This window comes from Camelus ferus, chromosome 13 (assembly GCF_009834535.1).
Source record: "Camelus ferus isolate YT-003-E chromosome 13, BCGSAC_Cfer_1.0, whole genome shotgun sequence".
Taxonomy (NCBI): domain Eukaryota; kingdom Metazoa; phylum Chordata; class Mammalia; order Artiodactyla; family Camelidae; genus Camelus; species Camelus ferus.
In genome coordinates, this window is record NC_045708.1 from 860,121 (window position 1) to 882,662 (window position 22,542).

Below are 22,542 nucleotides of genomic sequence, written 5' to 3' on the forward strand. Positions count from 1 at the left end.
AGGGACTGAATTTCTCTGTCAAATTCCTGACCCCTGACATATTTGGAGATGAGGCCTATGGGTCTGACAGTGGGGTCCCCACAATGGGGTTTGTGTCCCGTAAGAGGGGACATCAGCTCTCTCTGCCGTATGGGTGCCAGCGAAGCCGTCTCTGAGCCGGGAGGAGACCGTCACCAGAGCCCGGGCCTCCTGGGCCCTGGTCTTGGGCCTCCAGCCTGTGAGGAGGTGTATTCCTGTGTCGGAGCCCGTCTGTGGGGTCTGTTGCAGCGTCCCAAGTGGACAGAGGCAGCTTGTCCTGTCTGGGCTGTTTCCGTCACCCTGAACTCCGGTCAGGCACCCATGGGCGCCGGGCCTTGCCGTGTGCTCGGCCCCCCGACCCCGCGTCCTCTCATGTTCTGACCACTGGACGTCCGTGACGCCAGGCCTGGTTCTCGTTGTTGGCTGTCCTCGGGGTGGAGGGCTGCGTCCTCACCGCCTCCCCATTCTGCGGGCAGGGTGCACGCCTTCCTGGCCCGGGTGCTTCCTCCAGCAGCGCCCCATGCAGCCCCCTGTGCCCCGGGCTCCGAGCCGCAGGCATGGCGGGTCTGTGACAGCGCGGTGGGGGGGGGGGGGGCGAGCGCGGCGGGGGGAACAGCCCCAGGACTTGTGCTTTTTATAAAAAGTGCCCCTATGAAGGAAGACCTCTGCCTAGAGATGAGCTGGGTCCACGTGAACTTTTCAGGTTCCTTGGACATCGGCACACGTTTTCCTGTAGCGTCTTTGTGACATATATCTTTGTGACAATATCGGGCAGCTGTTTCATCAGAACTCAACTCGTGTCACAGCAAATTTGTATCTTTGTGATAAAAATCATTAGAAAGTCAGGCTGTGGTGTGTGCCCCCCCTCTCAATACACCTCTTAGGGCTGGGTCTCTTAACGGTCACGCACGGTGTCTGGTGACAGAGGGGCGGCCCCGGAGAGCCTGGAAGGCCTGCACCCCGGGAACCTAGAGGCTGCGACCCTGGTCCTGCGCCCCAGGCTCCGCTGAGGTCTGTTCTTAGACCGCACGTCTGGTCTGGGACAGCAGCCTGCAGTGACGGAGACCGGCCCTCGGGTCTGGACCACGCAGTCGCCCCGAGCCCGTGCTCGTGCTCGTGCTCGTGGGGCCCTGGGCTGCACTTGGAGGATGCCATGCGGTCCTGCCCCCAGGAAGCAGAGACCTTTCTTTACGTAAGCATTTCTCTTTTTAAAAGTCAGAAACCTGGTCCTCAGATTGGTCCTTTGCGTGAGCCTGTCCCCCTTGCACCTGCATCTTTGTGAGTTAACCTGCTTGCTTGGGGTCTCAGCACAGTGTCTGGACTCAGCCTCCTCCGTCCGTAGCCTCTTCTGTCCGCCTCTCCCAGCCTCTCCTGAGGGAGATAGGAAGCCTTCCTGCCTCAAGAGCACGCCTCGTTCCTCCCCTCCCGTGTGTCTCCCTCACGTCCCCCCCACGTGGCCACTCTCCTGTCCACAGAGCTTACCGTCCCCGACCTTCACAGGGCATGACTCAGGTGTCCTTCTGGGTCCCCAGGAAGGGAGTCCAGCGGGTAAAAGCCCTCGAGCGTCGCTGAGCCCAGGGAACGCATGTCTGTCCCGCTGCTCTGCACGCGGGCCGTCGTGTTGGGGGTCCCTCATGCCTCTTCTCCCTGCCACCCGTGAGGCCCAGGGAGATGGAAGCTGGGTGCTGGTCCTGGCCCACCCCCTCCGCGGGAGGCTCCGCTGTGTGCCCAGCGGTGTGGCCTCGGCTCAGCCTGGACCCGCTCACCCATTGCTTCTGGGGCTGTGGCACTGGCAGGTGCTCCACAGACCACTGTGGCCACAGCTGACGGGCAGCCCCCCACGTGACACCCCCACAGCACGTGTCCAGAGGCGGTGGCTTGGGGTGGGTCCCACAGAGCCCGGCCCTGGTCACTCCATCTTCCCACGACCATCCTTAAGAGTGTGGACTCTGCTGGCCCCGCCTCGTCCACGCAGCCAGCCATGGCTGGATCCTGTGTCCCTGCCCCCATGGCAGTCTGACTGGGTCGTTCCGGTCACGTGACCACCCTGGAGCAATGACATCACTGGGGTTGCCCTTCTGGGATTGCTCTGGACGCTGATGAGGTCAGCAGTGCAGGCCACGTGAGGAAGGCAGGGAGCCACCCGGGAAGTGGCCTGTCCCATCTCCTCCCGGCAAGGAAACCGGGACTTAGAGTGACAAGTGACTCAGGCCCCGCAGACGAGGAGATCTGGGCCGCCCGGCTTGGACTGCAGGCCCCATGTTGCTTCCCTGGGCTCTGCCCCTCCGGGCCTCCGAGTCCCCTGGTCACCACATTTATCCTGCTGTTGTCTGCTCCAAGGGCAGGGCCCTCTGTCCATCTCCCCTTGTGTCCCGGGAGTCCACGAGGTACTGGCTGGTGTCCCCGATGCGGGAGTGGGTCCCCCAAGGACGGAGTCGGCAGGACGTGACCTCACCCTGGCCAGCGGGGGACCTGCCGCTACCCTCCCAGATTCTCACCCAGCTCCTGTGTGTTGTGGCTGCAATTCCTGTGAGAGGAGTGGCCCCTGCAGCCTAGGAACAGGGGAGCCAGGCCTGCTGACAGGACCAGATTGCCACCGTCCCCTTGCAGCCAGCCTCCTGCTGTGGTGGCTCCGAGGCCTCCCAAGCTCTGCGTCTGCAGTGCGTCAGCCTTCACCTGCCTCTCGGGGCAGCAGTTTTAAGTCACATCTTCAACCTGGAAGTAGTGGGGACAAGGGGCAGGAAGCCGCATGGGAAAGGGCCTCGGGTGGGGCTGCCCGGCGTCGAGGCCCACAGAGGGCCGCCCACCCGGCCCAGCTGCAACCTGCTCGGCACTGTCCCCACCATCAGAATGACCCACGGAGCTGGAGGAGGACGTGGGTTCTGGTTGAGACGGCTCTGAGGACAGTGCCGGGCCGTCCTGAGACACGGTGACCACCCAGGGTGCCCGCAGTGGGCGGCCAGACCCACGATCGGGTGACTCCAGTCCCGGGAGAGAGGCAGGCGAGCTGTGAGCTCCACGGGCCTTGACTGTGTCCACACTCTCCGTCGACCCTCAGGGCCCCAGCCAGGGGTCCCCTGGACTTCGCAGCAGCACCAGATGCGTTCCCCGAGCCACGCCGGCGTCCCACCCAAAACCTCAGATCCCGTTTTCAGACGGCCACATACAGCTTGTAGTGGGAGCCTTCTGGTGGAGCTGTGGCTGGTGAGGGCGCCGTGGAGTGAGAACCTGACGTGGGCCCTGCCCCCTGGGTGTGGACTCCCATGGACGGTGGCCCCGTGGACACCACTCCCCTGGGACGAGCTGGGTCTGGGGGCAGCAGATCCCACTCTGCCCGAGGACCCCCCCACCTCCTCCTACGGCCCAAGGGCCCCTCACCAGCTCCCTGGCCTCGTCTCGGGCTGGGTCACTGACCTGGAACCACCGCGAAGGCGCCTGGCTGGCCCTTGCGCCCCGTCGTGGTCCCAAGGCACTGGCCGCGGGTCACCCCGGGCGGTGGGGCTGTGTCCAGCAAGCGCCTGAGAGGCCCAGCTCCGCCCTGCCCACCTGCTGACCCGGCGCGCCCCACGCCCGCCCACCAGCCTGGGGGATGCTGGTTTGTTCCGCAGCCTGTTGCTCTAAGCGCCTTCTTAAAATGTGTTTTCCTCGCCTCGTCAGAGCTCTCAAGACACTCGATTGCCATAGAAACTGGGCTGGTTGAGGTCCCTGCAGCTGCCCTAATTATAGAAGCCCAGAGACGAGCAGAGAGCTTCTTTGAGGGCGTTGAATTGAGTTTGCAAGAATGTATGCAGGGCCCCGAGGATCGACTGCCGCCAGCGCTGCGTCCCGAGCTCGGGCACCGGGAAGCGACCGGGTGGGCTCTGGGTGTCCAGTGGGCTCCAGCTCCGAGCTTGGCCTTGACCGGGCGATGGCCCAGCAGGAAGCCGGGGAACCAGCGTGAGGGACCAGCCGAGCCACCCCTGGGGCCCGAGGCTGCTCCGGAGGGCCGTGCGGCCCACCTGCGGGTCTCTGGGGCGGTGGAAGCACGGTGCCCGCAGCAGGGCTGGGGGCCAGCCCGGCCTTCCCCAGGGTACCCGCCCTCGGAAGTGCTGCACACACACGTTCTCCAAGGACACGTGTGCTTCTCTCCTTCCCACCGTGTGGGAGGGAGTCAGGCGCTCACTCTGGAAACGCAGGCAGGTTACACGGGAGCTCTCTTGCCCACCTTTGCAGCTTTCTGTTCATTTGAAATTACTTCAAAACAGAAAGCGTGTATTTCTTTACAAGTGAGGGCTACCCTGCGGTCTCTGGTGGTTCCTTGTGAGTCACCTGGGCACTGCTTTCTGGGGGTGGTGGGTGGAAGTACCACCTGAGACCCTGTGTAAGTCTGGGCCCTCCAGAGACACAGAACCAACAGGGCGTGTGTGTACACACAGGAGGCTTGTCGTACGGGACTGGCCCACGCAGCTACGGAGGCTGCGAGTCCAGAACCTGCAGGGCAGCCGGCAGGCTGGGTGCCGGGAGAGCTGCCGCTACGTTTCAGGTCCCATGTCCGTCCACTGCAGGACTCCGGCTTGCTTGGCCTTCACCTGATCGGACGAGGCTCACTGCACTAGGGAGGGCAGCCTGCCTCCCTCAGACTCCAGATTCAAACGTGGGCCCCACGCAGAAACACCTGCGCAGAAACATCGGGAATAACATCCGTCAAAGCTGGCTCCACGGCCCAGCCCAGCTGACACACGAGACCACCCACCACATCCCGCCCCTCGCCGAGCCCATCCCCCGAAACCATGCTCAGTCTCCAGCTAGAGACAACAGCAAGGCCACACTTCTGCCTAATGTGGCACGGTGTCCTGCGTGCTGGAAACGCGCTCCCCTGTCCCCCGGGCGGGTCGTCCAGAGGGGGCCCTGGCAGGACATAGCCTCCTCCAGTCTGCCCTCCACTGACCTCCCCCCTCCTCTCCCTTCACTTTCACATCTGCCCCTCTCCTGTCACCTGTTGTGCTGTCTGTCCCCTGGCTCTTTTTAAGACTAAGGATCTGAAGTTAGTTTAACCACATCGCTGTGGACACCTCTGGTCCCTCCCCCTGCGTCTCTGAGGCGCTGAGAGCGCGTGGTTTAATGCAGCACCAGAGGCGCCTGGGAACATGCAGCTCATGTGCTGTGACGCCCACAGCGGGGCGGCCGCGGCGCCCTTACCGGCCGACCCGGGGACGGAGCTTAACGTCCCCCTGCCCCCGCACTGGGCCCAGCGCCCGTGGCCTTTCACTGGCTGGAACGCTTTCATTGCACGACCGCGTATCCTGAACAAATACATTGTCGGGTTTGCGTGTTTTTCAGTCTCACGAGGGCATCCTGTCGCAGGGCCCATTTCACGTGCGTCAGTATGGCATCTGACAGTGTGTGATTGGATTCGGTTTTGGAAGGTGCGCCTGCGCTGCTGAGTGTGGCTGACGTCGGGTGTGCGCCGGACCAGCCTTCCTGGGCGGCCGCGCGCGCAGTTTGCTATTTGTCCTCTTGCCGATGGACCTGGGCATCTGCCAGCGTCCTTCAGTGTCTCTGCGCGCACGTGCGACTGCCTGGGCGCTGACGGAGCAGCGTGGCTGCCGGGTCGCGGGGCAGCGGGCACTCTTCTCCATGAGCGTGTCTGGTGCCGAGCAGACCCCCCCAAGCACAGGCCACGTTGGGCGCGCTGGTCCTCGAGGGTCTTTGGGGTGGGGGCTCTCCTGTCTCTTGCTGTGTGCTTATTGCTTTCTCCTTGTTGATTTGTGCCGCTACTCCCGCGTCCTGAATGGCTCACACCGCCTCCTGCGTGTGCGCTGGCAGTGCAGACGGGTGGTGGTCTTCTGCTCTTGGGGAGGCCCCTGGATGGACACACGTCCTCACCTGACTGTTCTCAGATGTGTCCCCTCCCTCCAATTGGCCAGTGCCTTTTGTGTTTTCAGAATTTTTCTCTCCCTTGGATTGTTAAGATCGTCTATATTTCCTTCTGAATTTGTCATTTTCCTGGTTAAGCCCGTGTCTTTGAGGGCACAGCTTGCGTGGGTGGGCAGGCGTCCTGGTCTCCTCGCCACAAGGGCCTCACCCGGGCCCAGGCACAGGCACTGGTTTCTCAGGGGTCTGGAGTTTAGAATCAGGTCTGGGTGCTTGAAGGCGGGTTCCTGGTGAGGACCTTCCTCCACCCCCCTGGGTCCTCATGTGGTGGGGAGAGCTCTGGGGTCTAGAAGGACTGTCCTTCCAGCATGGGGGCCCCACCCTGTGGCCAGTAACCCTCGTTGCCTCCTTAGGGGCCCCACTGCCACATGCAGCCCCACGGGGGGCTGGGGCTCTGGCATGTGAACTTGGGGGACACACATACTTGGTCATTGACAGCGAGGGTCCGGGTTTTTCTCGCTGGGGATACAGGGGCCTCACCCACCGTCCATCATGCGGGTCCTCTGTCCTGTCCCCTTGGTGAGCTCTCCAGCCTGCTGTGGGCTCCCTGATACCCCTTGGCCTCTGCTAGGGCGTCTTTGAGTTTCCTATTTCCAGTGGCTTTCATCGCATCTGAAGGCTACACAGTGGGGTGCAGTTTTAGACCTTCACGTGGCTCGTGCACTGAGCACAAGGAGGAGCCAGAACCTGGTGCCTCCCCCTCCTTCTGCGGGTTGTGAACGCCTCTCATGGGGTGGTCAGTCCTGGGGACATGAGCAGAGGCCTCCCGTGGGCCAGACTTCCCCCAAGTCAAGCCAGACGGGGCGGGAGGACCAGGTGTGGGCGTCCACATGCTGCCATCAGCAGGGCATCCTTAGAGCCGAGGGTCAGGTGGGCTGTGGGAGTTGGCCCGAGTCCCACGGTGGGACCTCCGGGCGAGGGTGGAGCGGCCTCCAGCCCGGCCTCCGATGCATCTGAGGGGCCGCCGGTGGCACCTGGGGCAGCTGGGGGCTCCTGCTTCCAGGGGCACCCGGGCTGCTTGGTTTCTCACTTACTCTCCCATTTAAAGGGAGAGAAGCCACTTTGCAATCACTGTGACCCGATTCTGGCAGGTTCCAGGCGGGGCTGGTAATTGCTTGTTTTAAAAACATTCCGTTAGAGTTTCCACATTAGTATTTTCCTGGCACTTCCATGGCTCCCATGAAAGTCGCCTTTACTGCAGGACTTTGTCAAAGCACAAAGCTTCCCCTTGTATCCTGAATATTTTGTTTTCACGTACTTTGGTTTCCAAGCGTCTTGAAGGAGCAAAGCTAGAACCACTGGGGGGAAGGATGCGGGTCACACGCTTGATCCCGGCGTGTGTAATTGGCGGCCCCCTTCCGTGAAGTCTGAGTCGCTGAACGCGTGGTGGGAAAGCAGCGTTTTGGGGGGACTTGCGATTGAACCGAACTGTCCGTTGGTTTTACTTTACTTCCCTCCGGTGTCTGGGGCAGGGGTGGGTGGTGCTGGCCGAGCGCTGCGTTTCAGGCCGACCGTGGACACGGCAGCCAGGGTCCCTCCGCCGACGTAAATGTCGCGGGAGCTCTCGGCCCATCTGAGCCACGTACCTGTGTGGAAAGGGGGCCCAGTTTTCATGCCCGGAGGGAAAGAGGGTGGAAAAGGAAACACCTGGGAGGGCGCACAGGGCCCGAGTGGCTTTACAGCCTGACCCCGGGTGGGCAGCGTCCCTGCGGGTGGTCCCGGCTGCCATCGGGGCTGCCCCCACCTCCGTCCTCCCTGCCCGGGTCCCCTTCTCCAGCAGCCGCAGTGGTGACTAGAGAACCAGGTGAGGGGAAGCAGAGGGGACAGTCCCCGGGGGACACTGTCATTTCAGCTCCACCGGCCACTTGGATGGGGCATCCTGTCCCCCGCGGCACCCCGCGTTGGGGAGCTGGGCTCGCGGGCCACCCTGCTGTTTCTTTACACCTTTCTCGTGTTCTGTCCAGAATCCATCTACCGCCGGGGAGCCAGAAGATGGAGGAAGCTGTACCGCGCCAACGGCCACCTCTTCCAAGCCAAGCGCTTTAACAGGGTGAGTGCGGCCCCCCACCCCTGGCCGTCCGCAAGCCGCGTGCTGCTTTCCCGGGAAGAGCTTTCTGCCCCGAGCGCTGGGCTCTGCTGGGCACTCCGAGCCGGTGTCACAAAAGCTCTGCTGTGAGCCTTTTACATGCTTCCCAAGCCCGTGAGGGTGCCAGTCGGCCTTTTCTCAGACAGCGGCTGCGTGATGAAAGCACCCTGTGTGTCCCTGTTACGTAACCCTCATCAGGGCCCCGGGGCTCTGAGGTCCCGCCCGCTCGCATTCAGAAGACTGCTGATCTGACACGGAACCAGGGTTCACGTGTTTCCCGTTGGTTGCAGGGGTCTCCCATGAACCCAGAACCCCTGGACAGCGCCCTGGTCCCTGGCCCAGGTGGGCCCTGCCCGGCCTGTGCCACAGGGCACCTTGCTGAGTGTCCTCGTTTCTCCTAGTGAAGCTTTCACGTTCTGTAGAGGCGACGTGCTTCACGTGGCTCTGTCATCGTTCCGTTTCTCGTGGGAGACGAGGTGCCCACAGATGCCCCAGTGGCCCAGGACCAGGCGTCCTGGGGCTGCCAGAGCGAAGCACCACAGACTGGGTGCTTCAGACAGAAACTCATTCTGTCTCAGCTCTGGAGTCTGAAGTCCAAGCCGTGCGCCTGCCAGGCCGCGCTCCCTCCCCTGCCCCTCCCCAGAGGGGCTCTGTCCCGGGGCTGCTGGCAGTTCTGGGCGCTCCTCGGCTGGTCGCGGCAGCTCTCCAGCCCTTGCCGCCTCCTCGCCGTCTGCCTCTACCCTTCCCAGGACACCAGTCATGATGGGGACCCACCCGAACCCAGGACGACCTCATTTCAACTTGACTAACTGCACTGATGAGATGCTTTTTCCAGACGAGGCCTGGGTGGTCATGAATCTGGGGGGACACCATGCGTCCAGCACAGCAACCGAGCGCCGCTCCCTGGGGCCTCACCTGTGCTGAGTGCTCTGCCGCCCTGTCCTCGTCCCCAGAGCCCACCCTCCCCTACTTCCTGTCGTGGCTCCAGTGTCCATCCCGGCAGCCCCTCCTCTGGGCCCCTCATGGCCCGTGTGCACGTCTCTCCACTGGGCGTGGCGCTCCACCCTGCAGGCTGTGTCCCCAGACCCGCACCTCGTAGGTGCACGCTACACACTGGTTTATCATTCATCATAGTTAGTGATCGGAGCAGAGAGGCTGTGGGAGACTGGGGGCGCTGTCCTGGGGACCAGGAAGGTAGGAGCCCATCCATGGGGGGCAAGAAGAGCCTCGGGAACTGAGGCGGATGATGGGAGAATGCGGGGTCCTCAGGACATCAGATGCCATGGGGAGGTCGGGCGTCGCTGAGTGCGAACAGAGGACGGAGGAGTGATGGACCCTTGTCAAATTTCTGGGCCAGCCGACCGGGTATGGACTTGAGTGTTTGCTATGAGCCATCCAGATGGACAAGATGAAACCTAAAGAATGGAGGCTTCCCAGCCCCCACGACACAGGGCACCCACTGCCCACCCTCCTACATTTGTTTAAAAAACAGACAACTGACCAGCTTGTGGGCAGGTGACTTCTCTTCCTGTGCATCTGGGCACCGGCTCAGTTGTGGCCAGAGGAGGGTCTCAGGCAGATGGGATGGGCCACCCTTCAGGACATCAGAGAAATGCTCATTTCCCTCATGACTGGCTGACTGGTCCAAGGTGAAGCCCACCCACCCAGCGAGGCAGGCAGAGCCAGGTAGCACAGAGGGGTCCGGCCCCTCCCGCCCTGTGGGTTTCGAGGGGAACCCCCGTTTGTCTGATTGCAGGGTGCAGGCACTCGTCCTGCGTCTCCCACCGTCCCTGCCCCAAAATCAGTGGGCAAAGGCTTTCCCTCCCCCTGGAGGAGTGGGGACTGGGTGGGGGTTCCCACTCTTGCCCCCTCCCCACCCCATTACAGATGCCCAGCTCTCCCCAGAGCACCAGCGAGCAGGTTTTCACAGACGCCGGGAGGCCGAGAAGGGAGCCCACCGAGACCCCCAGCTCCTAGACTGTTAGGCCCTTTGTAGACGGGGAGGCGGGTGTGTCACTGGGCTGACGTCCCACCTGGTTGTCGTTGGGTTTAAGTCTGGAGGCCACACCTTCCCACCATTTCTCTTGGGTTAATTATGGGGCTGCCAGGCACTCTTGTGTGTCCTTGAAAGTGGCGTCCCGAGAGCCGCTCGCCTGTTCCGGCGGGAGTCGGCAGGACTTACAGGGAGAAGCCCACTTCTCACTTCTCACGTTCTCTGCCGGTGACCCAAGGTCGGAAAGGGAGCGTGGCTGGTCTCACTGGCCCGAGGCTCCCTGCCTAGGGCTGTATCTGCCCTTGACAGCGCTTTCCTCCTGAGTGATGAGAGAAGACTCAGCTGGTGACCGGAAGGGAGAGAGCCAGAGAGTGTCTCAGGAGCTGAGGGCGGCGCCCACCCCAGGAAGGGAGACCCTGAGGTCCTGAGCCCCGGGCGGCACGGAGTGGGGACAGTTGACCGGGAGCCCCAGCCCGTGGGTCAGAACTGATGTTCAGAGACCGTGTGGGCGCGAGCGCTTCCTGTAAAGGAGCAGAGGGCTCTCCCTGTGAGTCCAGTGAGACAGTCGGTCAGTTCAAGGTCCTTTGTTCACATCAAAGTAAGTCACAGGTGGATGGATGTGCAATGCATCATAAAAGCCCAGAAGCAGCACAGGCCTCTAAGGGAAGCCTGCGCAGGGCGGACTGGAGGGAAGTGGGTCTTTAGACTCGGCTGCACACACATCTCGGGCTTCTGTAGTTTCCACACAAAGTCAGCACAAAAAATACACGGGAAAGATGTTTGTAGCCAAACCTATAATGAGAGATCAGATGACATGTGTGTTTAGTAGTAAAGAGCTCCGGCGTTTTGGTGAACCCCGGGAGTCTGAGGTTGGACAAGGATGCGGATGGTTAATTAAAGCGAGAAGGGTAATTTTCACGAATGCAGGCGCTCTGACCCTCACTGGTCATCGGAGAAACGAGAGACACCAAGAGGCATTAGAGCTCCGTCTGCCGTGTGCATGGCGGCAGGGTCCCCGCGCTCCTGGGGGTGCAGACCCGGACCCAGACTTTCGGGAACACTCTGGGGGGAATGCTCAGTGGGTCGGTCGCCCCCGCCCTGCAGTCCTGCGGTTTGCACTCAGGAAGCGGTGCCCCGTTACTTTCCCCGGCGGGGCGGTGTCTGGACTTTGCTCTGTGACCCTGGCCCCACGCGCAGGGTGTGGCCCTCAGCACTTTATGCTCCACACCCACCTCCGGGGCTGCTGCTGCTGCGGGGCCGGCAGAGGACTTTGGCCTTTTCTGTGAGCAGACGGAGGCAGAAGATCCTGGGTCCCTCGGGAAGGGACTTGGGGAGCCAGGGGGTGGCTGTGCCGGTCAAGGATTCCCCTGGCTTTTCCATCTGAGCAACTAGAACAGGAGTTACAGGCCTTTCCTGGGAAGGGCCCGAGAGTAACTATTTTAGGTTTTGTGGGCCATCAGGCCTGTCACAGCTACTCAGCCGGGCCCCCGGCAGGAGGTGAACAGTGAGCGCAGCTGTGTTCCAATAAAACTTTGTTGATGAGAGCAGGTGGCAGCCCTACCTGCCCGGGCTGTAGTTTGTCCGCCCCCAGGCTAGGAGGGTGGAGGTGCCACTTGCCACGTGACCAAGGCCAGGAGAGGGGCAGGCCTGGGGCCTAGGATGAGACCCCTCCCCACGCCACAGCGGCATGAAACGGGGCTCAGGGAGGGAGGAGGAGGGTGGCTGCCTCCCCAGCAACAGCAAGATGGCTCCTAACACCTCATGCGGGGCGGGGGACCGCTCTTCCTGAGAGTCTGAAGCCTCCTGCTGGACCTCACACCGCTGCCCCCCGAGTCCACACAGCCCAGCAGCGCCCCCAGGAGGCTGGCAGAGGCACAGGTCTCGTCAGCCCAGCCTCAGAGAATTCCCACAGATAAATGAGCAGAAATCTGAGTTCACAGTCCAAGATCACAAATCACTGCGGGAACCCGTGTCCCAGGCAAGCACCTGCAGAGACCCAGCCTGAACGCTCGCCCTGCCTGCACATAAAGTCAGGGTTCAGTACAGTTAGAAAATTGAACTCGATAATGAAAAATATGAGCAAGGACCCGCTTTGGCAGCATGTAAGAGAGACTTGAAAATTTCTTCACCCCATTAATCTGTTAATTCATGTGAACTTCTGAGAATAGAAGCTTGGCTTTTAAGTTGTGTTTTATTTTTTAGAGGCACATTTCCTGAAATACTGATAATTCAAATGTAGGTTTGAAATAAAGACCTTTTGGCAACACGGTGGCAGGACCCCTCAATGCAACAGGTCCTGACTCCTGGCAAACTCACACTGCTCTCAGTGACTGTTGTCCCAGCCTGGCCCCTGGTAAGGGTGGGCTCTGTAGGAAAAGGGACCTTTGTTAATTTGGAAAGTAACCAGGTGGCTGTGAAGTTGCCCCCAGGTGTGATCCAAGCATTGCTCACCAAGTTGTTAAATGGTGGCGCAGAGAAAGCTAAACACGTCTAGCACGTCACATAAGGGAGAGTGAATTTTTCTTAATGGACTTGTGAGTGGTGACTGGTGTTGGACGGGGCTGGAGAAGCAGAACAGGATGAAAACCAGTCTTCCAAGGTGCAGCCTTTCTCTGAGATCTGAGTTTGCTCATTTAGCAGCTGCCTCCTGGGTGGAGCTGCCAGCGCTGGTGCTACACAGGGCTGGCCCGAGACAGGGGTCTGGGGAGGCAGGGCCCCTTGTGTGGCCCTCGCTGCTGTCCCAGAGCGTGCCCCATGGCCCATGTTTGCCCATGTTTGGGAGGATGGTTCAAGCTATGTGGCGGACATGGAATACACTGCTTTTTTCCTGTTACTGAAGTTGATAGTGTAGGGTGTGTGTGTGTGTGGACTTGTCTCAGCTAACATTCACTGGCACCCCTGTGTGCTGGGCACTGTCCCAGGTGCTGGCCGTGCGGCCATGACCAAGGTGTGCGAGCTGTGTGTGGGGAGGGGGCTCCCTCGGGCCCTGGCGCCCAGCTCGGCTCCTTCCTGGGGAGAAATCGGGAGCGAGCAGGCCGTCTGCGGGGCTCGCGGCCCCTGGGCCCGTGCCTCGTGTGGGTGCGGTGAGCTTTCAGACAGCAAGTGCAGTGCGTCCTCTCTGGCTTCAGGAGTGACTCGAGACTCTCAAAAGAAGGAAGTATGTTAAAATGGCGAAAGAAGGTTAAAACGTGTAAACGAGTCGTGACTGGAAAAAACTGAACAGGAAACCTGTGACACGCAAACACCTCGCAACTGGGAGCTGTGGCTCCGAGTGCCGGCGTGTGACCAGACTTCAGACACGCTCATCTCCGTGCATTTTGTGATATTCCAAAATCATGAAAAGTCACCAAACAAGCTGATAATTACCATGAATTTCAGATGTCTAGAGCCTAGAAGACCAAAGATTGACCATTTAAAATCTTTCAAGATGCAGGGAAAACCCCCAGTTAATTGCACAGCGCCCCAGGGTACCAGGACGCCAGGGGGAGTTCTTCCCGTGGTCGGCGTAGGTGGGGTGTCTGGACAAGGGTCGGGCAGTGGCTTTCCCCACACCCTCCTCAGCCTGGGTCACTGCCCGTGGACAGGGCCCCTCGGCTATTCCCCTCCAAGGCCCTGCAAGCAGGAGGGGCTGCCCGTGGAGGGGGGTCCTCACCCCGCTTCTCCCTCAGAGGAGCAGAGCCCCCTCCGTGGGGCCCTTGGCTCTGTGAACCTTGGGCTGGACCCAAGTAGGGGCTGCTGAGGTGGGCGGGGCCAGGGCCGGGATGTGACGAGGGGACAGGACTGTCCCTTCCCCGATGCGGGTCATCTTTTGAGATCCATGACGGTGCTGTGTCCCCTCCGTGTGGCCGGGGCTGCAGGGACACCCCGGCCCCGGTGTGACAGCTGCCATTCCCGTCCCGTGCAGAGAGCGTACTGCGGCCAGTGCAGCGAAAGGATATGGGGGCTCGCGAGGCAGGGCTACAGGTGCATCAGCTGCAGACTGCTGGTCCATAAGCGCTGCCACGCGCTCGTCCCGCTGCCCTGCAGAAGGCATATGGTGAGTGCAGCGGGGCGGGCGGGGTGGGGCGGGGCGGGGCCGTCCACACCAGCCTGGGGCTGTGGTCCCCCTCTGTCCTGTGGGGACCTGACACCGTCCTTGCCACCCACCAGACCAGGGGACGGGGACGGACCCCTCTCCCCCAGCCCTGTGAGCCCCCAGTGCTCTCGGGGGGCCTCCAGTGCTCTCTGCCATTCTGGGCTGAAGGTGGGCAAACTAGCTCTGTACCCCGGGCAGGAGGCAGTTCTCGGGAGCTGCGGGGGCAAGAGCCATGCTGCTCTGGTGTCAGAGGACCCGGCCCTCTGTGCTGTGTGCCCCACGATCGTGGACCGGGGCGTCCAGGCCTCCCCATGCCCTGGCCGGCTGGTCACGCCCGCTGGACCTGGAGAGAGAGAAGGGGCTGAAAGTCAGCCGGTCCTGGGCACAGTGGGGTGAGGAAGGCGGCCCTGGGGCTGGTGTGCTGTCACCTCCTCCAGGACAGGGAGAGGGCCCCAGTCTGGTCTCCCCCCGACACCACCGGGGCATAGGGTCCCCACCCAGCCTGCGGGGTGACCTGGCTCACATCCTTCTAAAGGTTCTTTTCACCGTGGCTGCCAGAACCCACACAGGCACACGCACCCTTCCACCCCCTGGATCCACGTTAGTCTAAGAGGTGGGACCAGCCCCAAAGATGCAGGCCGTCGGAGGCTGAGGGACGTGGTCCTTGCTGCTCGGTGTCCACTAGGGACCTGCCTCGTTGTGCGGTCAGCTGTGGAGCCCAGAGCTGAGCTGGGCTGGGGCCTGTGCCTGACTGCGCAGGATGGGGGGCTGGGGGGTTGCTAAATATTATGTAAAAGCACCCGTTTTATACAACCCCTGTGGGCGAGGCCACAGCCTCGGGCTGGGTTGGGATCTGGTGATGTCCGTGTTCCTCTGTCCTCGCTCAGCGCAGTGACGTAGCAGTTGTCACGACGTATGCTACAGTGTGTGTCACAGGCACCCGGAAAAGTCACACTGTGTCTCCAGAAGAGACACCGTGACGCCGCCCGGTCACTCTGTATCGCCCGTGTCCCCGCAGGATTCTGTCATGCCCTCCCAGGAGCCTGCAGTGGACAAGAACGACGGCGTGGACCTTCCTTCCGAGGAGACCGATGGAAGTAGGGCCGCCCGCCTGCCCGTCCTCCCCGGGAAGCCCTTCCTCCAAGCGCCAGGGTCTGGAGCTTGGCTGTGTGCTGGGGGCGGGGGCCGGGGCCGGGCTCGTCCCGGGCACCCACCTCCCAGCGCGCTGCCTGGGGTCCTGGGCTGGGGGCTTTCCCCCTGTGCCTGCCCTGGGGGTTCTGGAGGACACTAGTGCTGCGGCCACCGCGGCCGCCCCGCCCACACGCTGGATGCCATCTGTGCGCACACGGCATGCTGTGGTGTAGTTCTTGGGTTTTAGTGGGGTTTTTGTCCTTTTTGGAGGGTGGGGGAGACTTTTTTAATGCTAAGAAGCATTCCAAGGGTGATTTTGACGCCAGGTGGACCGACGGCCCAGCTCTGAGCTACAGTTACGCACTGTTAACGAGTGTGTGGGGGCCCTCGCCCGCCCCTCGGAAATGTGAATCCCGTCCCCTGGGACAAAATGAGACCCCAGAATATAGTCCACTCAGCCCGCACCTCACGTAAAGGAGACTCTTAGCCTGCAACTGTCCACCCACCCACTCACCCGCCAGCCGCCCACCCGTCCCCCGTGCACTATGAGAGTAGACTAGAAGGCTGGGGTCTCTTGACTGTCGCTTCTGGGAGAATCACCAGGGGAGCTTGTCACACATGCAGGTCCCCAAGCCCCAGAAGTTCAGAGTCAGACGTGGCCGCCCCGAGCAGTGCCTGAGGGGGAAGGGCCGGGGGTCCCCGTGCCGCGGGCCGTGCTCCCAACGCCTGCAACACCCTTTCCCTTCTCTCTTCTCTAGTTGCTTATATTTCTTCAACCCGGAAACATGACAGCATTAAAGATGCTTCTGAGGTGAGTATAGAAACGGGCTCGTTGGTGCCTCCAGAGCCCTTTGTGGCCCATAGCTCATTTCTGGGGCAGTTGTGGAAATTTAAATGTGAGCTCGCCATCTGGGAACTGTCGTCCATCTTACACAAGGGTGTGGTCTGTGGACGTCCGAGGCAGATGGGTCAGAGGTTTGGCACAGAGGCGCTCTCTGAGCAGGTAAATGAACAGAGAGCAGGCGAACGTGATCAAACGTGACCTGCTGTGGAGTCTCAGAGCCGAGGGTGTGGTGCTCAACCCTGACAGCGATGCAGAACTGGGGGTGCGGGGTCGTGGCTGAGTCTGTGTGAGCCCTGGTCTCAGCCTGGGTCAGGGGACCTCTCTGACCTGAGGATCCTCTTCTGTCAGGTTCTGGTGATGATTGCACCTTTTGTGAGGGTAAACTGAGAGCATCTGTCTAAACGCTCGGTGCCGTGCCCAGCACGCAGGATGCTCTCCACAGCACTGACCGTTCGTGTGGTTGTCTCCACACCAGTCCAGGTGGCTCAGGCCATCACGGGGGCCACAAGGGGCACAGGCGACCTCCACAGAGGGAACCCCGTGCTCTTGTGCTTTGAGACAAGACTGGATGGGATCACTCGTCATCTTGGTCCTCCCGCATGGCTGGCCTTACTACAGGGGTCCACGCGCAGGGATGGCCCTTGATTGGCTCTGCCCTTGATCCCGGGTGGGTGGGCCCAGGGCCGGAGCAGGCTGCCGGGTGCTCACCCCCCCGTGAGGGCTGAGTTCTTCCTCTTGCATCCAGCCTCCAGATTCTCACGTTTTCTCCAGTCGCTGTATGTCCCCTGTGACGGTGGTCCCATCCTGTGGCAGAGACATTGGTGCTCACATGCACCTCTCACTTGGGGCACAGTCCTCTGGCTGTGGGGGAGGGGTGTCCAGCATGGCAGAGTCTGTCGAGGGGTGAGAGGGGGCGCCCAGCCCGAGACTGGCTCCAGAGGTAGCCTGCTGTCTCCATGGCTGGGTCCGGCCGGGGTACCTCCTTCATGAACCCCCAGGGGCTGCTGTCCCAAAGGCTCTCTGGGGCCTGGGGCCTGGCACCGTCCTCTGCTGTGGGTGTGGTCTCCCCAGCTCCCACCCCACCCAGACAGCAGAGGGTGCAGGGCTGGCTCCGGAGCAGCAATTTGTATCAAATTTCATGGCAAGAAATTCTTCCTTTATTTCCAAGTGCTTTCAGCTCCCCTAAGCAACTCTCCAGTGCTCAGCCGACACTGAGCAGGTGTCCGACAACTTAACCCAGTTCTGACACGAGCTACCGGGGATCGCACCAGATCCCACAGGTTATGGGCTCGGTCCCACAAGCCTGCCCCTCCTCACACTCTCTCTAGATGCCAGTCTCAAGTCCAGGTTGTCACCTGGGCTTCTGACCTACCGCCTGTAGATTGGAGGTTCCCGTAGCTTCACCTAATTGGTTACAGCAGCTCCCAGGATTCAGAGAAACAGTTTACTTCCCAGATCACTGGTTTATTATAAAAGCATGTAACTCAGGGCCGGCCAGCTGAGAGAGAAGCCCAGGGCGCGGTGTGGGGAACAGCTGGGAGCTTCCTCGCTCCCTCCGGGTGAGCACGCTGTCCCGGGCCCCGCGCCTTCCGACCAGTCCTTTTGGGCCTTTTGTGGAGGTTTCCTTACACTGGCATGATGACTGGATCATCGGCCACTGGTGACAGGTTCACCCCCAGCCCCTCTCCCTCCCTGGAGGTCGGGGTGGGACTGAAGGTTCCAACCGTCTAATCATGGGGTCATTCCCCTGGCAGCCAGCTCCATCAGGATGTGCCCTAGCGGCTTCCCCGAAGTTGCCTCATTAACATAACAGAAGACACCATGCTGGCTGTGCCCCCGGAACGGGGTCCTAGAATGAATGTGTATTTCATGCTATAAATCACAAGGTCCCGGGTGGGCTGGGGTGAGACACTGTGCCCCTGGGGAAGAGCAGGTCACAGCTGCTGTTCTCAGCCACCATCCCCAAAGCCTCAGGGAGCAATAACACCCGGGGAAGGACACGCCTTTCCCACTGTAAAACTCACCCGTCCTGGTGGGGCTGGACCCGGGCTCCCTGCTTGCTCGCAGAGGGTCCTCCTGCGGCTGGTGGCGGCTCTCGGACGTCGTGTGTGCCCTTCAGGAGCCGCACACACAACTTGTTCTGGGGCCTTACTCCTGAGTGGGGTGCGGACGGCAGTCTTTGGGACCTAGAGTGGGCGGATGAGGGTCCCCTGCCCACTTCCTCTTGCCTGTCGCCACCCAGGACCTCAAGCCGGTTATCGACGGCATGGATGGAATCAAAATCTCTCAGGGGCTCGGGCTGCAGGACTTCGACCTGATCCGGGTCATCGGGCGCGGGAGCTATGCCAAGGTGCTGCTGGTGCGGCTGAAGAAGAACGACCAGGTGTACGCCATGAAGGTGGTCAAGAAGGAGTTGGTCCACGACGACGAGGTGAGGCCGCCACGTGGTGCCGCCTTCACTGGGGGGGCAGCGGCACCAGACGCACCGCCGTCTGCGTTGCACAGTGCGCGGCCTCCACGCTGCTCTCTGCCCCTGGGCTGACCCACTCTGCGCCCATGACTCCGAGTAGATGGACTCACCCCTGTGCTCTCGGTCTGCTCCTCGCACTGAGCATCACGGCTTGGGTTTCATCCACGTGGCAGCGAGCATCCATGCGCCCTTCCCCGTTTTTCCTGCCTCGAGAACACTCCGTGTCATGGCACACCCCGTGTGGCTTATCTGTTCATCCACTTTTGGGCACGGGGCTGCTTCCACCTTTTGGCTCGTGTGACTCTGCTGCCGTGAGCGTCCAGCACAAGTGTCCCCAGGTCCTCTGGGTTTTTTCCTAGGAGCAGGACTGTGAGTCACAGGGTGAGTCTGTGTTTAACAGCAGCTGCGCCATTTTACACTCCCCCCAGCAGCGCCCAGGGTCCCGGTTTCGGCGCATTCCTGTCTGTACGTGCTGTTTTCTGGTTTCTGATCATCGCCGTCCTGATGTGCACCGGTGGCACCTCACTGTGGTCGCTTGGCCGTCCCGAGGTGACAGCGCTGTTGGCACCTTTTCACAGGCCTCTTCGCTTCCCACACTTGTGCTTTTTCTTTGACACCTGACTGCAGGCCCACCTCTCAGCAGCAGAAGGATGACTGGGCCAGGCAGCAGTGACGCTGCTACTCTTCAGAGCTGCTGACACGTGAGCCGCAGGAGGCCTCCCGGCCCGCCTTGTGAAGGGCAGAGCTGGGGCTGCACTTGTGAGCTCACTTGCCCTCTCGGCAGGGTGCATTTGTGCAGTGCACAGACTGCCCAACTGGCCCCTCAGCCCTGGGTGCTGAGCACACAAGTGAGTTTGGGTGTCTGTGCCTCACAGCTGGAGAAGCTGAGGCTCTGAGAGGTGCTTGGCCAGTGTCTTCACTGCTGGTAGCAGCCCAGCAAGGGGATTCCAAACCCCTTCCCGACTGGAGAGTCAGTGAATGTGTGAGGGCGGGTTTGCAGAACCCTTAGAGAAGGGACTTTCAGAAGGGAGTTGCTGCTCTGATTCCTTCTTGGCACCTTCACGTGGTCTCCCTCAGGCCGAGAGGCAGAGCTGGGACTTGGAGGTGGTCTCGAAAGGGCGTGCGTCTAGGAGCTGGTGAGCGGGAGCCAACTGTGCGTTTATGGGGGACCCTGTGCCCCGTGGACACCAAGTGGTGGGAGCCCCCGCATCCTGACCCCTGGAACCTGTGACTTGAGCATACGTGGAAGTGGGGTCTTGGGGAGATCATCCTGGATCATCTGGGGGGGCCACATGCAGGACAAGTGTCCTTTTAGAGAAAGGCAGAGAAAGACTTGAGACAGAAAGAAGCAGACACCCAGGGAAGTTGCTGTGAAGAGGGAGGCAGAGGGGTGCGCTGAGGAGCTGGAGGTGCTGGCGTGGGAGGAGCAGGGCCCCGAGTGGCCCTGGAGGGCACCCGGCCCGTCCACACCTGCTTAGGCAGAGAGAGCACACATCTGTGAGGTTTTAAGGCCCACATCTGGGTGCTTTGTTCCAACAGCATCGGGAGCGCAGTGGGAGACCTGGGGGCTTGGTCTCCAATGAGGTTAGGGGTGGGGAAGCAGGGAGGAGTCTTGGTGACCCTCCAGGGCTTCCTTTCTGAGCACCTGGTGACCTGGTGCCTTTGGAGTGCAGATGGCAGGGGCCTGTCCAGAGCTCTGTTGGAGGCCCGCTTTGGACGTGAGATGCCCAAGTTGAGACCCCAAGTGGCCACCTCAGAGCAGGTGGGGCTGAGGGGGTGGTGGAATCCGTCTCAGGGACGGATGGCGCCGTCCCACCTGAGGCATCTCCTCGGAGAGGGAGGAGAAGACAGGGCTCCGGCGTGAGCCCTCGCGGGAGGAGCCAGGTGGCCTCTGACCCACCAGCGGGACGCTCGCTGAGGGTCCGCCGATTTCCCCAGCGTCCTTCAGGGGAAGCAGCCTGCTTGGGACACAGCCCATCCCCTCTTACTTTCCCAACCACTAGGGTATGAGGCTTAACCTGGGACGTCTGGGAGCCTCGTCCAGCTCTGCCTCCTGGGGTTGGAATGGCACCAAAGCCATGGAGTCATCATGACTCTAAAGCTGATTTTTCCCCAAGTTTCGGCGGGGCTTGGGAGGGAGGCAGCCCTGTCTTAGGAGCTGGTGCTGGGGAGATGCATATGGGGCCGTGGGAAACCCGCCACACTTTGTATTCTCCTTTTTTTTTTCGATCAAGTTCAACAAGCATCAATACTTTGCCATATTTATTTTTTCTCTCTCCCTCTCAAACCCTATCTTTTTTCCCCATGTTTCCTCCTATCTTAAGTGGAGATGATAATACAGATCTCCCGAGGCTGCTGTGGGCAGGGCGTGGGAGCTGGTGATGGTGGGAGAGATGGTAACAGAGGATGGATAATGAGAGGATGGACAGTGATGCTGGTGAAGGTGGTGGGTGATGGTGGGAAGGTCTTGGAGATGGTGTTGGTGGCGGGGATGCGTGTGATGGTGGTGATGCTGGTGATGATGCTGGTGGTGAAGGTGGCGGGTGATAATGGACGAAGTGCTGGAGATGGTGGTGGGGATGCGTGTGATGGTGGGGATGGTGGGGATGATGCTGGTGGTGAAGGTGATAGTGGACGAAGTGCTGGAGACGGTGATGGCTGCGGGGGTGCGTTTCTTAGTGGGCGTTTTCTCCTCTCTGCATTATCTTCCCTCGAGCAGAGTTGAAAGGCATTCCTCTCCTGCCTCCCCTCCCCAGGATGCCTGTGAGGCGCTCACCCCGGCTTCTGTTGCAGGACATCGACTGGGTGCAGACGGAGAAGCACGTGTTCGAGCAGGCGTCCAGCAGCCCTTTCCTGGTCGGCCTGCACTCCTGCTTCCAGACCACAAGCCGGTAAGAGAAGGGGCGTTTCTGGGTCCTGCTGGTTTCTGATCCAAACTCTGTGGAAGCTGAGTTGGCGTGAGGCTTCTGTAGGCTTCGCCCTCTTGCAAATCTGGGGGCTTTGGGGGTCATCAGACCAGCTTTGCTGTTCTCACTGGCTGGTGTCAGATGAAGTGCATCCCATGCAACTGAAGCCAAGTGCTGTGATTCTGCTCACAAAGTGTTTAGCAGCAGCATCCCCACTGCTGCAGGCGTGGGGCCGGGGCTGGATGTCCCTGTGCATGGTGGGGGGGGGGGTTGTCTGTGCTTGGGGACAATACTGATTAGTGGAATAAATTAATAAATACTAATAGCTTCACTCAAGCTTGTATGCACCAGAATTCTGTTTTAAAAGGTTTGAGGACTACTGGTCTAGGATATTCAATGTATACGCGGTTTGGATTTTTTGGGGCGGGGGGGACCAGATGTCTTGAACTCACTCGGTTTGTTTACTTGAAAAATTACTGATTCTGTCCTGGGTCAGGGCCCTCGAGGCCCGCCTCAGGGCTCAGTGACTCGCTCAGAGGGCTCCCAGGACTCAGCACATTGCACTCAAGGCTGAGATTATTGCTGTGAAAGAATGTGAAGTAGAATTTAGAATTTGGCAAAGGGACACGGTGCACGTGGCAAAATCGGGAGGAAACCAGCCGAGCTGTCCGCGCCCCTCCCTGTGGAGTCCCGCGGGACACCTGGAATCCCTCCAGAAGTGGTTGGGAGATGCAGGGGTTTTATCGGGGTGGGTCCTGTAGGCACCCCTGCCTAACATGAGCCGGTGTTCCAGACTCCCAGCGCGCAGCAGGTGCTCGGCGCCAACCACGTTGTTCATGCACAAGCAGTGAGCACGCGAGCCTCGCTCCTCCCTCGGGGACGCTTCCCGTCTGCAGGGAGCCGCTTCCCGGCGAGGTCCGGCTCCGGCCAGCCTTGCAGGAGGCCTTTCTGCGCAGCAGTCGGGGCTCTGCGGTGTTGGCTCATCTGCTTGGTGCTTCGCTGTAAATCAGGGCAGCAGCTCCCCCCACATCCCCCTCACCTCTCTCCTCATCTTCAGTCCCCTGTTCCCACCCGCACTGGCCTTTCCCCCAAACCTGCGCTTGTCC

General features: G+C 61.0%; 1 protein-coding gene across 4 annotated transcripts in view; it reads left to right on the forward strand.

The window, feature by feature from the left end:
• The window catches only part of PRKCZ (protein kinase C zeta), a 93,464-nt gene that overhangs the window by 53,071 nt on the left and 17,851 nt on the right, over nt 1-22,542 (forward strand). For all 4 annotated transcript variants that reach the window (XM_032494965.1, XM_032494964.1, XM_032494967.1 and 1 more), the window contains 6 exons: nt 7,896-7,981; nt 13,915-14,046; nt 15,104-15,182; nt 15,975-16,027; nt 18,303-18,491; nt 21,324-21,421. In XM_032494965.1, the coding sequence (XP_032350856.1) occupies nt 7,896-7,981; nt 13,915-14,046; nt 15,104-15,182; nt 15,975-16,027; nt 18,303-18,491; nt 21,324-21,421 (637 nt within the window). The remainder of the gene's footprint in view (nt 1-7,895; nt 7,982-13,914; nt 14,047-15,103; nt 15,183-15,974; nt 16,028-18,302; nt 18,492-21,323; nt 21,422-22,542) is intronic.